At 35.7% G+C, this 16,774-nt stretch overlaps 3 protein-coding genes across 7 annotated transcripts; 1 reads left to right on the forward strand and 2 right to left on the reverse strand.

Moving 5' to 3' along the window:
- Positions 1-317: 317 nt before the first annotated feature.
- Positions 318-2,971, forward strand: LOC108269858 (F-box only protein 36). The gene is made up of 4 exons (XM_017475951.3): positions 318-474; positions 668-776; positions 1,993-2,165; positions 2,601-2,971. Exons 1-4 carry the CDS (start codon positions 379-381, stop codon positions 2,808-2,810), a joined length of 588 nt encoding a protein of 195 aa, XP_017331440.1. The 5' UTR covers positions 318-378; the 3' UTR covers positions 2,811-2,971.
- Positions 2,972-3,486: 515 nt separating this feature from the next.
- LOC128633585 (procathepsin L) lies at positions 3,487-12,117 on the reverse strand. 4 transcript variants are annotated; one of them, XR_008397011.1, is made up of 10 exons: positions 12,016-12,117; positions 10,225-10,325; positions 8,183-8,325; positions 7,349-7,546; positions 7,040-7,225; positions 6,670-6,835; positions 6,427-6,547; positions 6,143-6,244; positions 5,901-5,975; positions 3,487-4,311 (listed from the first exon to the last, which is right to left on the reverse strand). XR_008397011.1 is itself a non-coding variant. In XM_053682733.1 (9 exons), the coding sequence occupies exons 1-8, from the start codon at positions 10,658-10,660 to the stop codon at positions 6,145-6,147; spliced, it is 1,101 nt and encodes a 366-aa protein (XP_053538708.1). In that variant the 5' UTR covers positions 10,661-10,851; the 3' UTR covers positions 5,506-5,975; positions 6,143-6,144. The 4 variants fall into 4 exon arrangements, 1 of the variants encoding a protein (XP_053538708.1); XR_008397009.1 differs by lacking the exon at positions 12,016-12,117 and adding an exon at positions 10,575-10,851; XR_008397010.1 differs by lacking the exon at positions 12,016-12,117 and having other exon boundaries at positions 10,225-10,851.
- LOC128633587 (procathepsin L) lies at positions 11,337-15,469 on the reverse strand. 2 transcript variants are annotated; one of them, XM_053682736.1, is made up of 9 exons: positions 15,323-15,469; positions 14,978-15,078; positions 14,698-14,840; positions 13,431-13,616; positions 13,064-13,252; positions 12,697-12,859; positions 12,390-12,495; positions 12,016-12,117; positions 11,337-11,779 (listed from the first exon to the last, which is right to left on the reverse strand). In XM_053682736.1, exons 1-8 carry the CDS (start codon positions 15,325-15,327, stop codon positions 12,018-12,020), a joined length of 993 nt encoding a protein of 330 aa, XP_053538711.1. In that variant the 5' UTR covers positions 15,328-15,469; the 3' UTR covers positions 11,337-11,779; positions 12,016-12,017. The 2 variants fall into 2 exon arrangements, with proteins under 2 accessions (XP_053538711.1, XP_053538710.1); XM_053682735.1 differs by having other exon boundaries at positions 11,337-12,117.
- Between the last annotated feature and the right edge of the window lie 1,305 nt (positions 15,470-16,774).

The raw sequence follows: 16,774 nt of genomic DNA on the forward strand, positions 1-16,774 counted from the left end.
GTGTGCGTCATACCTGACACCTAGATGAATATTTTCCAGTTGTTTGTTTCACTGTACATCATTCCTTTCAAATGCTATTGAGCTTTAAATTATGGTATATTTTGTGTATGAGCCCATGCAGTAATACATATTTTATATATGACTTAATAGTTTATTTAGTTAAATATCAAAAAATCTAAGAGGTGTACATTATAGCTGACACCTAGATGAACACTTTACAGTTGGTTATATGACTGTAAGTCATTCCCTTCAAATGCTATTGAAGTTAGAAACGTGTTTAACAATGTCGTATGTAACTTTAGAGACGGTCCCTTAATTTCCGCATATCCGCGAATATCGAACGTCCAACTTCAAACCAACTTTATTCCAGGACAAAACATGGCGTCTCTGCTCCCAGACTTACTGTTTGAGATCAGTGGTCAGGCACCTTCTCCTTCTAAAGATTTCGTTCAGCTCACTGTAACAAAAACACAGGTATGATAATTTACATGAGTAGCAATTTTATATTCTGTTTATAACAAGTTGTGTATAGAAATAGGTAAAAGAAGAGGTGGTAAAAGTCCAGTATAGCATACAAAGTTTCCACTGAAACACAACGTACTTCGTAAGCGTTCGCTTTTCATTTGTGTGTGTATGTGTGTGTGTGTGTGTGTTTGTTTGTTTGAAGGTAATATGGAGGTGGTGGAAGATTTCTCTGCATGTCAAGTTGCAAGGCATGTCGCCCGGAGAAATGAAACACAGTCATGAGGAGTTTCTAAATGATAACAGACTACAGCGTAAGATTCTGAAAAACAGACAGACAGACAGACATTTTCTATACGACTTATCCTGCTGGGTCACCGAGAACCAGGAGCATCAGGCACAAGGAGGGATACACCCTGGAGGGGGTGCTAATCAATCACAGGACACACTCACATAAATTTATACACACACACACACACACACTTTCACACTTTGGACATGCCAATCAGCCTATTGTGCATGTCTTTGGACTGGGGAGGAAACCGGAATACCTGGAGCATGGGGAGAACACGCAAACGCCATACACACAGGAATTGAACCCCCAACCATCTAACCACTAAACCAGACAGACATATAGAGAGATAAATAGATAGATAGACAGATAGATCTATCAGATACTTTACTGATGCTTTAAGGGAACTTACAGACATCTAGCATTATTATATACCAGAACAGTTGGTATATCATAAAAATACATTTAAAATAGGCTAATTAATGAAGTATTATGAGTTATAAAAAAAAAAAATCGACAGCAATGACAATGCATACATGCCCACTGTACAAATAATTAACTGTATACAACATGGCAGATAATAATGTAGGCCTCACACCACAAATATTAATTTCTTTAATCCTGTAGATTTGTTCCATTATACTATATTATATTTTTATCTACTATTATATTTTATCTTCTACTACTACTACTACTACTACTAATAATAATAATAACAATAATAATAATAATGTTTCAGGAAGTTTGATTATACATTGTCAGTAAAATGGTATTCACATATAATTTACAGGGTTCAAACCTTTGTTACTGGGATGGGATCCTCAAGGGTACGTTTTTTGTACCTTTAGGTACAACATCAGGGGTGTCCAATCTTGTCTGCAAAGGGTCGGTGTGGGTGCAGGTTTTCACTCCAATCAAGCAGGAGTCACTCCTAATTCCATCTGTTTAATCAGTTGAGCTTGGTTTTCAATAGACTCAGATGGGGCTTCTGCTTGGTTAGAATGAAAACCTGTGCCCACACTGGCCCTTTCCGGATGAGATTATGTAGATGAAACATCTTTATCGACTATTGTAAAACCTTTAGATATCATGATATCTCTTTGATGTCACATTTACATTTTGAGGAGCAAAAATTTACCTTTATGGTATACAGTGTGTGTGTGTGTGTGTGTGTGTGTGTGTGTGTGTGTGTGTGTGTGTGTGTGTGTGTGTGTGTGTGTGTGTGTTTGTGCATTTAGGACAAGTTGGTTTGGTGTTTGGGTCACAGATCCTGGAGTACACACTTGGCCTCTGTGAAGGGAGGTTTGATTATCTGGAGCGTTTGCCTGATAAGCTGCTGCTGTATTTTCTTTCCTATATGAGCTACCAGGATATCTGCCACCTCAGCCAGACCTCACACCGTTTCAAGAAGGTCAGAGCACCCAAACAATAGGGTTCTACTTAGTGTTCCTGGGGAAACATTGGCTATTGTTTCATGCAAAACATTAGGGTTCATCTTAGTGATCTTGATAGAACATTAAGGGCCTGTCCCAAACATTATAATTTATGTCTAAATAGTGTTAGATTTCAAGGCTTCATCCCAAACTCAAAAATTCATGTTTATTTTTCCCAACAGGCATGCCAGCTAAATTTATGTCTTCTTAGTGGTTTACTGGAACATTAACTATTTTAAAGTTAAATCCCGAATGTTAGAACCAAAAGTTTTAAATCTTTATTCAAAATTGCAGAATTCATGTCTAGTTTTTGTCTAGCTTATTTCCGTCCTAAATGCTCCTACACATCCAAAGTTGTTTTCTTATTAGCTTAAGACAAGGACATGAGTGGCAATTTGTTTCTTTGTGTCCAGCTGTGTGACTCTAATAAAGTATGGCAGCAGGCAGTGCGGCGTAGCAGTATTGATATCACACCTGAAATAGAGACGCTGGCCAAGAGGTTTGGCTGGAGGAAGATCTACATCACTTTCCATGATATTAAAGCCCAACTTGGTAGCGAGAAAGACATATCCATGGACATGGGTGAAGATGAGGACAAACATGAACCACATGAATCCCTTTAAACATGGCTCCTAGAAGCATTATGTAAATCTCTGTGATAATTGCTTGTATTTTCTCATTTGTAAGTCACTTTGGATAAAAGTGTCTGCTAAATGAATAAATGTAAATGTAAATTTATTGTTCTTATGTTTGCAGTGTTATCATTAATAAACTTTCCTGACACGCTTGTTCCCCAACTGTGTGTTTGTCGGATGTGGAACATCTATAATGTAATTAGAGATGATTGATTGTAATGCTCTGATCGTTTTTCTAAGTTGCTTACATACATTTCAGAAAACAGTGTCTCTGCTCCCAAGCATTCTAGCATATTTCTCAAAACTACACACACATTTATGTAAACCTTATATATATATACTGTATGTGAGCAAAATAAACCACGAGAGTGGTGACAATAAGTGATGTCCTCATCCTGCAAATAATGATTTTCATGTAAGGATTTTCCCCCCAAATACCAGGAATGGTGTATTTTAACCAGTGTTTTGCTTGTTAGATAAAAGTCAAAGATTGATTTGTGCTCAGTCTGACTACATAATGTATATCTAGGTGTATGTGGTATGTACCTTATTTTGTATGTTTCTTCAATCTTGAATTCTTCTATAGACTGAAAGCTGTCACAGGTTTCCTATCTCTATATATAACTGTGTTGTGGCTTTGATCAACTGCTGCTCACACACATGATCGCAAATAAAAAATTTAATAGGAATTGCATCATTTTAACATGAGATGATTCTACACTTTGGCGGACATGACCCTTAAGGATCCATGTTTTTTTCTTGTCATGTATCATTGAATGACGTGAATAGCAAGGGAATAAAAGAAGGACAGGTTTAGTCCAGAATCAAAGATATTCGAAAAAGGAAACAACTCCATATAAAACTGTGCAATATAAAGAGTATACAACTAGTGTATCTGTAGTTTTCTTCCTGATTCATTTTTTTTATTCAGAAATGTCCCATTGTAAACTTTTCTATTTCTGATTGTGTTCATATAGTTATTAGCCTATACAGATGATCACTTGATCACTTTATTGGATGAATTTAATGATTAAACCCATCCGATCAAGTGATCATCACATTAGGTTGGGTAATTGAGGTTAGATTAATCTAACCTCAATAACCCAACCTAATGTGAGTGGACAGTTCAGGAATAAAAATCTCTATCACTGTAAAATAGCCATAATATTACTGCATGTGTTTCAGTGATGAGCATAATGTTTAAATATTTAGACACAGTACAGTATCTATCTAAAATGTATGTAAAGTATGTAAAAAGATACAGTTAATTAAATCTATGGGTGATGAGCTCGGACATTCAGGTGGAGAACAAAGTAGAATCGCTGCTCCTATGCATCGAAAGAAGCCAGTTAAGGTGGTTGAGGAATCTGGCTAGGATGCCTCTTGGACACCTCCTTAGGGAAGAATTTTGAGCATGCCCACTAGATCAGATGGAGAGATTATGTCTCTTGTCTGGTGGAGGTGGGCATCTCTGCTTAGACTGCTTCCCCTGCAACCCAGACCAGAATGAGAATGAGAAAAGCCAAAAGGTTCACATCAGGGAAAGCTGAATTGAACTCAGTACACATCAACAATATATATTATCTTTCTGCATAATTATATTAACACCATTAATTTAAAGTTGAGAAAGGTAAATGATAGTATTTTCATTTTTTTTCTGTGCATCACAGCAGTATAGTCAGACTGTAAGCATTGTATAACATAAATATCACATTGAAAATCAAGTCATGTAGCTGAGTTAGAGCTGTTTTTCTCACACCTAAAGAAAAGCATCAGTACGTAATATCATTGCCATTATTGCAGTTTTCTTGTTACTTTCTTGCTCCATAAATGTGTAATCCCTCAGTTTTCCTCAAAGGCACAGAGAACTCAACACTTAGATCATGTCATGCATTGTAAAAATCGTGCCTGGAACTTTGGAGTACGTTTTGTGAATGGACAGTACTACAGTTACATAATCTAGGCATTTTATGAAGATGCAACAAGTTGTCCCCAAAGTGCTGTCCACTCCAGGACTTTGAACAACTAACAAATCAGTAGCACTGAATGAGGAGAGTCAGGATAACTAATCCAAATTATCACGACAGTTTCTAGGATGTATACTTGGGCAAGTTATCTGTGACTTGAGCATTAGATTTCCATCCACCTGGACCTGTCATCATCAACTTTAAAGTTGTGTTCTCCACGCTTAATTCTGGCTGATCCCACCCCTCTCCACTCTTGAAGAATAATGACACAATCTCCACTGAAGACTTGTACACAGTGACTCACGAAGACCTTGTTCATGATCTCTTACTCAACTGAGGCAACAGATGGAATTTCAGAGTGATTTCTACTACAGCAGGTCCACAAAGTCATAAGACTTCTTCCAGAGAAGCAGACTCAATGCCATTGAGTCAAAGGACTCTTTTTTTCTCAGAGCTTCCACTGATGCAAGAGCTGACTAGGAATAGCTTCTGACAATACAAGCAATATAACTGTATGTGGATTTATGTTTTGTTCTGTTATTTTATTGATTAATTTTTCAATCAAAAAGTGTACTATTTTAGGTGCTTCTCCATCTTTCTATGTTCTATGCTCAATGATTATTTCCAAGTTGTAAACAGTACAAAGTCCTTTTTAAAGTGGACCAACATACTGCTGAAAAGTTCATGTGCATAAGAATCATAAGAGTAAGATAGTATGCATGAGATTTATTTTATTTAAGCAAGAACAGTATTACTAATTTCAAGGTTTTTCTTATACTTAACCTATCATGCCATTACATGCCATAGTCTACATGTCAAAGAATATTCAAGGAATCATGAGATTATTTAGAAAGGAATCAAAAAGGAAACGTGATCACAAAAATAACATATTTCTGTATTATAAATTCTTTGTATTAATATTTTGAGACAGTGGATTTTGGATTTCCGTGAGCTCTAAGCCGTAATCATCTAGATTAAAGCAAAAAAAAAGGCTGGAAATATTTCACTTTGTGTGTAATGAATCTAGAATATAAGAAAGTTCCACTTTTTAAAATTAAATTACGGAAAAATACTGACTTTTCCATTATATATATATATTTTTTAGATGCACCTGTACATGTATCATGTGTTCATAATCAACTCATGTAGTTGCTGCAGCCATGGAGCCATGGAGTATTACAGCCACCTGTAGAAAATCATCAATTATTAATATTATTGCAGATTTCAAGTTGAAGAGAAAGACTTGTTAAAGTAGTAGTATAGTTTGTTTTCAAAACCTAGAAGTTAATGTCAGTTTCATTACTCAAAATAATGCTTTATAGCCATATCATCAGTGGTGTTTACTGTACACACCTTTAAACCAGAGGGAAAATGGCGTTTGTGGCAATGCCACACTGGTTCAAATCGTTCCTTGCCATCTTGATATAGCCATTTTCACCCCACTGAAGACCCCAGCTGTGTATATGTTTATTTAAAAAAAAAAAGTCGTCAGTGAAGGGATATATATATATATATATATATATATATATATATATATATATATATATATATATATATATATATAACTTTTACAATATGCTTATCATTTAAAGCTAATTAAGTACATGTAAGTAGTAACTGGAATCCTGTTGTTTTACCTGTTCTTGACCAGCCAGTAGTCTTGTTTGTAAAACATGAAAAGAATTTCTGTGCCATAACCAACAGCCAGGACAGCATGGTTCAGGTTAGTTCTGCTACACTTTGGCTCATAGTAGATACCTTCAATTAATCAAGTAATGATCAATTTTATTAACATTATGCAATCAATTAGTAACTTTGTTAATCAGTAAAGTACTGACCAGTAAAACGGGACTGGTTTGTGATCTTCATGTGCGACTCACCAGATTCATAGAGCTGGAAGGAACTCTGACCTGCATCTATTGCGACAGAAATGGGTCCAATGGTGGCCACGGCTTGCTGTAGAGCGTTCTCATCTCCACTTCTTACATATACATAGCTATTGCAGGTAGCTCTCACAGTGGCTGGATTAAACCTGCAATACCCATCCTACAGAAAAATCAGAAAAAGAGAACCTGAGTTCTTTGTACTTCATATTTTTGCACATTCTAAAACTATGCTAGATGGTTTAATAAATATATACAAAAAAATAATAATTACTTTTCATCGTGCAACAGGCTAAGCTGTGTGTTATGTCTGTCAAAACTAGCTATGTCTGTCCATCTAAGTAATGTGTTTTTATGCTCTACTCACGCTGGCTGTATAAGGGTAGGACTCCTCTGTGTCAATTCCCCCATTGTTGATAATGTAGTCAAAGGCTCGATCGACCCAGCCTCCACTGCAACCCAGGTTTCTGTATGAGCAGTCCACCAATTGCTGCTCACTCAGAGAAATCAGATTCCCCTTCTTCCCAAATGTCTGACCTTCCAGTGACCCTGTCTAAGAGAGGACAGAAGACCAGTATTACAGTAGTGTCATTGTTGCCACTAGTTACATGTAGCAGTGATTGTGAAGAAGTAAATTAGGCATGTAGCAGTAACCACAGGACAACCCTGCCCTTACCGCACTGAAGGCCCAGCAAGAGCCACAATCCTTCTGGTCCTTAACCTGAGTCACATAGCCCTTCTCCCTCCAGTCCACAGTATCTGGCAAAACAGCTCCAGCTGTCTGCTGGAAGAATGCCGCTGCACTGTGTTTCTTGGTCCTGTTAAAGGGTCCCAGGCAGCCCTTAAGCACAGACTCTCTGTACTCCTTGTTACTCTGTTCAAGATGGAGACAGAAATGTGATACTTGTTTTCTGCTTGTTCTCAAAGTGCAGCAGTGAACAGGCTGCTTTCCTGCACTGTACTATTTTTTATTAAAGAACCACTTTTTCCCTGTCTGGGTATATGCCTGCTTACATGAACTAGCCATAAATTTAATCATAAGTATAAATATTCTTGCATGTATACCCAAAACTATTGAAGAGGAATGAATTAAAATAATTTGAAAAATTGTTCATTAAGAAAACATTTAAACATTTTGATTGCATACGTTTTTGCATATTCCCAATGCTGTCAAACCCTACTGCTTGATTATTTTTGGAAAACTCTCCGGTTATAGAATCAATTTCTTTTCTTGCTGATAAATAAATACACATCATTAACATTTTGTCAATAGCTGATTTTAGTGATCTATTTCGCCCCCTGGTGGAACAGCAGAGACCAGCTCTTTTCCCCTAAATCTTTTAATTCTATTGGAGTCAACAAGATAATTTCTAGTACAGATTCCAAAATACATTTGGTGGGCCAGAGGAGAACCTACTGTATGTTATTTATATATTCACACCACTGTTGTATATGTGTACACATATATACTGAAAATAGTGTGTGTGTGATTAAATGTTATCCATCTCACCATGTCTGCAAAGTAGTTCATGCCAAGTCTGTAGCTCTTAATGCCCTTATCAGCCAGCATGTTGTGTGCCAGGACCAGCTTACGATTTTCCAGCCAAGTCATCTTACGCTGAGACTCCTCCTCCACAGACTTATAGATCTTACCTAGTTTAAAAAAAAGAAGAAGAAGAAGATAATTTACCACTTTTACCGGTAGCCAAAAAATTGTATTTTTGTCTGTTTTGGGGGTACCTGTGTTCAGCATTGATTTGTTTTGTGATCTCACACACCACAGCACTGGTTAATGGCTCATATGAAAGTAGACACTTAAGACTTTAAGAATTAGCAGTTATTTCAAGTATTTCTTCTTTGACCTAGCCTACCTGGGGCAATATATTCCGAATTTTTTTTCTAATTATTTAAAAAAATATATTTACTTTTAACACAAATGTTATATCTTCACAGCAAATGTTGATATCAACCCCATTCCTGGTCTCAAAGATACCCATAGCACTTGTCCATGAACACCCAAAATATGAGGAACTTATCTTTAACCACTAAAATTGTGTGTAAGGTTATCCAAACACAGGTAAAAACCTCTCCAAAATGGCACAAAACCTCTCCAAAATGGCACCAAACGTCTCTAAATGACATAAAACCTCTCTAAATGGCACGAAGCTTATAAAAATGGCACAAAGCCTTTAAATATTGCAGACTTCTAGAAATAGCAAACTTTTTAAAGGCACAAAATAACCTCTCCAAATGGCACCAAATGTCTCCAAATGGCACCAAACCTCTCCAAATGGGACAAAATGAAAACAAATGTCAGTAGCATGAACTCTGTTACACAATGCGTAATTTCACACACACACAAAAAGTCTGAAACATACTTATAAAATATAATGTTTATTAAAAATAGTGCCAGAGCCCCAGGCGAAGGAGCACTTGCTCTCCGAATGGTTCAAATGATAGACACACGAGTGACCCCTCCCCTCTGACTTCTCTGGGGGGGCGGGGAAACCAGTAGAAAACTAGCGAACAGAAAAAACTGCCAAACATGCAAAAACCTGCTGTATAAAGTTTTGCAGGAAGACCGTTAGAGCGGAGAAGCCATTTCCTGATAGTGTCTTTGCACGGCGCTCTAGCACTGTGCTGATTGGCCTGTACCCGCTGACAAACAACCAAAGACGCACGCGTAAAAGTCTGGTTGTGCTGATTACGCGTTTGATTTTCTCAGCCTCTGCGTGGTAAATCATGTCGTGTTTGGGCTTGTTTGAAAGCTAGAAGTATCTACAATTGGTCTAAGTGGGTGTCAATCAAGTTAGACGGCCCGATTATAATTTAGGATGCGGAATGTTCAGCATAGCCAAAACAGATGAGTTTTTTTAGATGGTATCTCAGTTCAGTTTATGGCTAATTACTAAATTCCAGAGGGGTGGGATACCAAAACACTTAATGCATTTTGAAGAGGACATTTGTGACTAAATATGGAACTTTGCATTTGTTTTCTTCAATAAAGCTGATGGACTTTATACCGATGGAAATGTGCATGATTTATAAAAACCGCGAGCGAACTGGATTTTCGTCTATGTAGGTAATGTAAGGTAGTAAACGTTTATACAAGTACGATCTTGGGTTTAAATGGTATACTTTTATTGTGGCAGTTGTATACGGTGTTTTATTATCAAAAAAGCTTTAGTCGTGTTCTCCGATTTATCTCTGTCTCAATGTTTTCGTGGAGAGGTGTGAATTGTTTGCCCAGCAGGGAGCTCAAACTCCGCCCATTTCCCATCCCCCTGCTCACCATAAGTTAAGCACACAGAAAGCCACAAGTGTCCTGACTAATCTTGTGCCAGAACTGTGGTGATACAATAATTCATTTGTTTATACTAATTGAAAATGCCCGATAAGTCGTTTTCCATTCCGCCGGCGGAATGAACGCTAGTGTCGGGGAGAAAGGCAAAATACTGCATGATTATTTTCCTTCTTACAAAGAAGCAGATTTGTGGGTTTTATAAAACATTTTTTCAAAGACATTTGATTAGAAATAAGAAGATTTCTCACCAAACTTCAGTTTCCAGGCAGTGAACTCCATGTCTTCGAGAGAGACGCTGGCTGCACTAGCCAGAGCCACAAGAGTGGTGACGATAAGCAAAACCCTCATTCTGCAAATAAGGAGAAGATCCACATTACTGTGTTTTGTGAAAAAATTGTTTTCTTAATTCCATTGTGCAAAATCTTTTTACTCTCACACATTCTTACTCACATCCTTTTCCCCTTAAATATCAGAAAATACCTAATTAAAAATTTACGTCTGTTTTAACGAGAATATTTTACTGGTTAGATAACTGAATTATAATGATTTGCTCCTTGCCAGTCTACAAAATGTATATACAGCCATATGTTGTACGTACCTCATGTTACATGAATCTTGAATGCATTTACGAATGGAGACCTGCTGTGGATTTCCTGCCTCTATATACTCGCCTATATATTCCATATGTGTTATGGCTTTGATCAGCTACTTGTCAGTCTCCACCTCTTTTTCTTTTTTCAATAAACACATTTTATATTGAGCATGATTGTACTTTCAGTACAATGAGCAGTGAGATACAGTGAAGAATATATATTTTTTTAACATAGTTCTACTTGCTCCAAAGACACCAAAAGGCACTAAGGAGCAAAGTAACTAGCTCAGACAAGAAATTCACTCAAAAAATAATATATAATAATTAAATATAATATAATAAAAATATATACATTTAATCCAGTTTCCAACTCACATTTATATCTAATATTTTTAATTCAAATTATTTATGTGTATTCAAGTATAATTTAAATATATATATATATATATATATATATATATATATATATATATATATATATATATATAAATCTTTTTTTTCTATAATTGCTATATAAGTGTCAGTTGATCCATGCATCTTGTAATATATTAACCTCTAGATGCCGAGTCTACTTTAATAAAACTGTGTGTGGATTTGTTATTATTATTATTATTATTATTATTATTATTATTATTATTATTATTACATAGTAATCTCTAACTTCCCAGCTCCTATTTGCATTGATAATTTACAAAACATTAAAAGTACTACAAATAAATTGGAAAATTAAATTAAAAGACATCCATGTGCAAAACAACACAAAATAAGTCAGAATGACTAAGATTTATTTTATGTAAGTGAAAACAGTATTGCTAAAGTTAAGTTTAGCATGTCAGACCATTGAATGCCATATAATGCAAAGAATACTTAACAAATAATCAGCTTATTTAGAAAGAAAGTGAAAATAAAAAGTGATCACAAAAAGGAAAACTGAATGAAAAATGCCAAACTCAATAGACATCAATGCAGTTCCACTACCAGAAATGTCAGATTATTTTATCTTTCTGCAAAAAATATATTAGCACCTTTAATTCTTCTTCTTTCTTTTTTTTTTAGCTCAGAAAGGTAATTGAAAGACTTTTCTGTTTTTTTTTTTCTACTTTTTTTTCTACACGGCGACTGTATGTATATGGATGCAAATCAAGTCGTGTAGTTGATGCAGATTGAGTTAGCCAGATAGATGTTAGATGGAGTTTTTTTTTTTTACCCACCTGTAGAAAAACATCAATAAGTAATAATATTGCAGTTTTATAGAGAATGACTTTTTAAGCTAGTAGATATGAATAATAAGAATAAATTGATATTATGTGTATATAATAAGCAGTTAATGTCAGTATTCATCACTTAAAATAATAAAGAGCCTTATAATAATAATAATAATAATAATAATAATAATAATAATAATAATAATAATAGCTGTCACATTATTGACTTTTATTGTACACACCTTTAAACCAGAGGATAGATGGCCATACTGGCAATACCACACTGATTATTCTTGTTCCGTGACATCTTGATATAGCCTTTGTCACCCCAGTCAAGACCCCAGCTGTTAAATAAATAAATAGGTTACATTAATCAATCAATTAACTAATTAATTCATTTTACAACATGCAATAAGTGAGGAATTTAGTGGTTAATGTGGACCACTGCTTTTAACTAACTTGAGTGTATCTTATAATTTAAAGCTAATGTAGTTGTTGTGAATAGTAATTGGAATACTGTAAAATATTTTTAATATTACCAACATTCTATCTTTAAATACATTTTAGATACTACAAAAATAAAAACACAATGTTGTTGTTGTTGTCGTTGTTTTACCTGTTCTTGACCAACCAGTAGTCTTTTCCATTTTCTGTGCCATAACCAACAACCAGGACATAAAGATTCATCTCAGTGCTGCTACAGTCGGGGTTATCGTGGATACCTTTAATGAATCAAGTAATGCTCAATTGTCCCCACATTATAAAATCAATTATTAACAGTGTTACTCAGTAAATGAGTTGACCAAAGATTATGTCAAATGAAAGTAAACCACTAAACAACATTATTCAGATTATTTTGGTAGATTTAGCAAGTAGTGATCGGTAACACAGGATTTCTTTATGATTTTCAATGTGAGACGCACCAGATTCATAGTGCTGGAAAGATTTGGTTGCATCTATGGCGACAGAAATGGGTCCGATTCTGGCCACAGCTTCCTGTAGAGCTTTCTCATCTCCACTCATTATAATCACATAGCCAGTGCAGTTAGCTGCCACAGTGGCTGGATTAAACCTGCAAACCCTGCCCTACAGAGAGAGAGAGAGAGGATAGGACAGGCCTGAGTACATTGTACTGCATATTGTAAGACTATATGCTAGCTGGTTAAATAAAATAACTACCCAACAAGACATCTTTCATCAATAGGCAAGCAGTTAAAAAAAATTTTTATATGCCCAACAAAACTAGTTGTCCCTGTTCATCTGACTAATGTGGTTTCAGGTTCTACTCACGGGCCCCACATAAGGGTAGGATGCCTCGGTGTCAATTCCATTGTTGTTTTTAATATATTCAAAGGAATTGACCACAGATCCAAAGCACTTAATTTCCCCATATGGCCAGATGCAATCGATTAACTGCTGTTCACTCAGTGGCATCAGGTTCTTCATCTTCCCAAATATCTGGCCTTCTAGTGACCCTGTCTAAGAGAGGATAGGTGATGAAGGAATAGATAGAGAACAGAGGGAAAGAAGGAAACAGAGAGAGGTCTATTCACACCAGGACATGTAGTGTTGTCATTTGTTACATGTAGCAGTGATTGGTGGAGGATTGGAGTAAAGAAGCCATGTTGCAGTAACCATGTGTCAACCCTTCCCTTACCGCACTAAAGGCCCAGCTACATTTACCAGCCTTAACATCAGTCACATAGCCCTTTTCCCTCCAGTCCACAGTATCTGGCAGAACAGCTCCTGATTGTCGGCGGAATGTAGCCGCACTGTGTTTCTTAGTCCTGTTGAAGGATCCCAGGTAGCCCTTAAACACAGCATCTCTGTACTCCTGGTTATCCTGTCAGATATGGAGATGCAGTGAAATGTTTTTATTCTGGAGTGAAATGTATTTAATCTTCTTCAGTAGCCACATGATCCTTGTCAAGGTGTATATACCCCCTTATGTAGACTAGCCATTAATTTAGCTATAAATATTAAATATTTTACAACGGTGCTTGAAAGTTTTGGAATCCTCTAGAATTTTCTGTAGTTCTGCATACATATGACCTAAAATATCATCAGATTTTCACACAAGTCTTAAAAGTAGACAAAGAGAATCCAAGTAAACCAATGATACAAAAATAGTATACTTGGTCATTTTTTATTAATATATGTATATATTACATGAACATAGGGTCAATTTCTAGCTTGCTAATGAAGAATTACAGATCATTAACTCATTTTGTCAGCATCTGAGTTTATTGCTCCATTTTGCCCCCTAGTGGAGACCCCTAGCGCTCTATTTTGTCCACTAGTGCAATTTTTTACATTTAATTAAGGTCAAAAGATGAGTTTAATTTCAAATATCAATTCCACAAACATTTGGTGGGCCTTATAAGAATCTTTAGCAAGATGATTCTGGCCCACTGGCATATATTTGACACCCTTGGTTTATACATACTCACAAAATACATGGCAAGCTATATATATATATATATATATATATATATATATATATATATATATATATATATATATATATATATATATACACACACACACACAGTTGGATCTTAAAGTCTGAGCTCCAAAAGTCTTGTGAAAATGCCTCTGTTTGGCATTCCTTTTCAATTTAACATGAAGGTTTTCATTACAAATGATATTTATCACCGACAACTTAAGTGAAAAATAGAATCTTAGAAATATTTACATGAATTTCAGGATTTCTTTGCTTTAATGACAGTGTGCACTTGAGCTGACACAGACTGCACAAGATTGTGTAAAACCTGATGATCCATTTTAGATCAAATCACAATCATCCATGTGTGAATTTTCAAAGTTCTAAAATTTTTGGTTTATTTGGTTTAGTTTTTGCTTTTTTTTTAATCCCAGATTTTCAGTGTGATCCAACTGTGTCTGTACATGTTTCTCCTTCTCACCATGTCTGCAAAGTAGTTCATGCCGAGTCTGTAGCTCTTAATGCCCTGGTCAGCCAGCATGTTGTGTACCAGGACCAGTTTGCGATTTTCCAACCAAGTCATCTTACGCTGAGACTCCTCCTCCACAGACTTATAGATCTTACCTAAGAGGGGAAAAAAAACAGGAAACTTCTTTTTTTTCTTAATTGGGTTCATTGTGTAAATGTGAGATAGACAAACAAGCAGAGTTTTGGATTTGCAAAGCATGTTTAACAGTTTAATTAGACGTAAGATTTCTCACCAAACTTCAATTTCCAGGCATGAAACTCCATGTCTTCGAGAGAGATGCTGGCTGCACTGGCCAGAGCCACAAGAGTGGTGACTATAAGCAAAAGCCTCATTCTGCAAAAAAGTGAGAAGATTCACATTTATTTTTTTGTGTGTAAAGATTTGTTTTCTTTATTCCAGTGTAGGAAATGTTTTCTCTCCAACAAACTCTTACATCCTGTTTACCAGGAAATACAAAAATTAAAAAATAACTGTCTTTGCTAATCAAAGTTTATTTCTGGTTGGATAATACTGAATTATAACTGATGTGTGCCTCGTCAGTCGACATAATGTATATACATGTGTATGTAGTACGTACCTCATTCAGTGTGTTTCTTGAATGTTGAGTTCATCTCCGGATGCAGACCTGTTGTGGATTTCCTGTCTCTGTATGCCACTGCGTTATGGCTTTGATCTGCTTCTTGTCAGTCTCCACCTCTTTGAGCATACTCCTTGGCATCAAAGAACAAAGTAGCTGTGCAGCCCATACAATAATTTTACTCTACATTAATCCAAAAAATCCTAATTTAATCCAATTTCCAACTCAAGTTTACTATATCTAAGGTTTTGGAGATATTTTTAAACAGATGATTTTGTTAAGTAATGTATTTAAGTCTAGTTTCCAGAAGCATTACAGAACAGTACTGGTGGTCAACTGTTTGCCCCAGATTGTGTATATGTTTTTTAATTTTGGACTTCAATATCTAACATTATTGACCTTTACATTTTAATGGACAGGCTTGAGTACATAGTCAATTTTGACAGACAAGTTTAGCCCAGTTTAGAGATTACTTGATATACTGTTGCCAATATGTTAGCATCAATAGATTTTTTTTAAAGCCGAAAAAACTGCAATATGGTGTCCTGAATGGTTCTGTTCTTAGGCTCTTTATTGTCGTTCCCATTTTCCCAACAAAACATGTTGGGTTTCACTTCTACGTTGATGATACTTAACTATATGGCCCAAAGTTTGTGGATACCTGACAATCACACCCATATATCAGCCTTGTCCTAAATTTTACCACAAAGTTGGAAGCACACAATTGTGAAGGATGTCTTTGTATGCCGTAACATTACAATATCACTTCACTGGAACTAAGAGGCCCAAACATGTTCCAGCATGACAATGCACATGTGCACAAAGTGACATCCATGAAAACATGGTTTGCCAAAGCTGGAGTGGAAGAAGGTGTCCTACACAGAGCCCTGACCTATATATAATGTATTTAAGTCTTTAAGCTCTTGCAGTGTGTTTGTGCATAGTTTTACCATGTGAACAAAGAACTAACTCTACAGAAAATGGTGGAACAATCTCATAATGCAACACTGTTGTTTGTTTCATACCTGCCTCCACTATCGCCATGTTTTGTATCTTACTCAAACTTTGCATTTGAAGCTTTAAAGTTTGAGGGTTTTTTTTTTTTTCTTTTTACTGGATGTCATAGATCCTGCAGCTTTTCTGTGATCTTTTAACTACCAAGTTCAAAGTATGTTAAAAGCTTAAAGTTTGCACATACACTAACTTCACTTGGATACAATACATTTAAAGTTAAAAAGTCTAATGAAATCAAAAATGACTCTGATGCTTGTACTAAAGAGCTTTTGAACACACTTAGCATTAAGTCATTTACTTGTTAAGTCCATTTCCTTATTTCTGTCAAGCTACTTTGTAACAATGTTTAGTGTTAAAAGTGCTGTGTGTCACGAGAAGGTACAACAACGAGTTAGTTGTTAAATATGTTTATTGAAAATATTGCATGCACATCATTAA

This window comes from Ictalurus punctatus, chromosome 9 (genome assembly GCF_001660625.3).
Source record: "Ictalurus punctatus breed USDA103 chromosome 9, Coco_2.0, whole genome shotgun sequence".
In the NCBI taxonomy this organism is placed as follows: domain Eukaryota; kingdom Metazoa; phylum Chordata; class Actinopteri; order Siluriformes; family Ictaluridae; genus Ictalurus; species Ictalurus punctatus.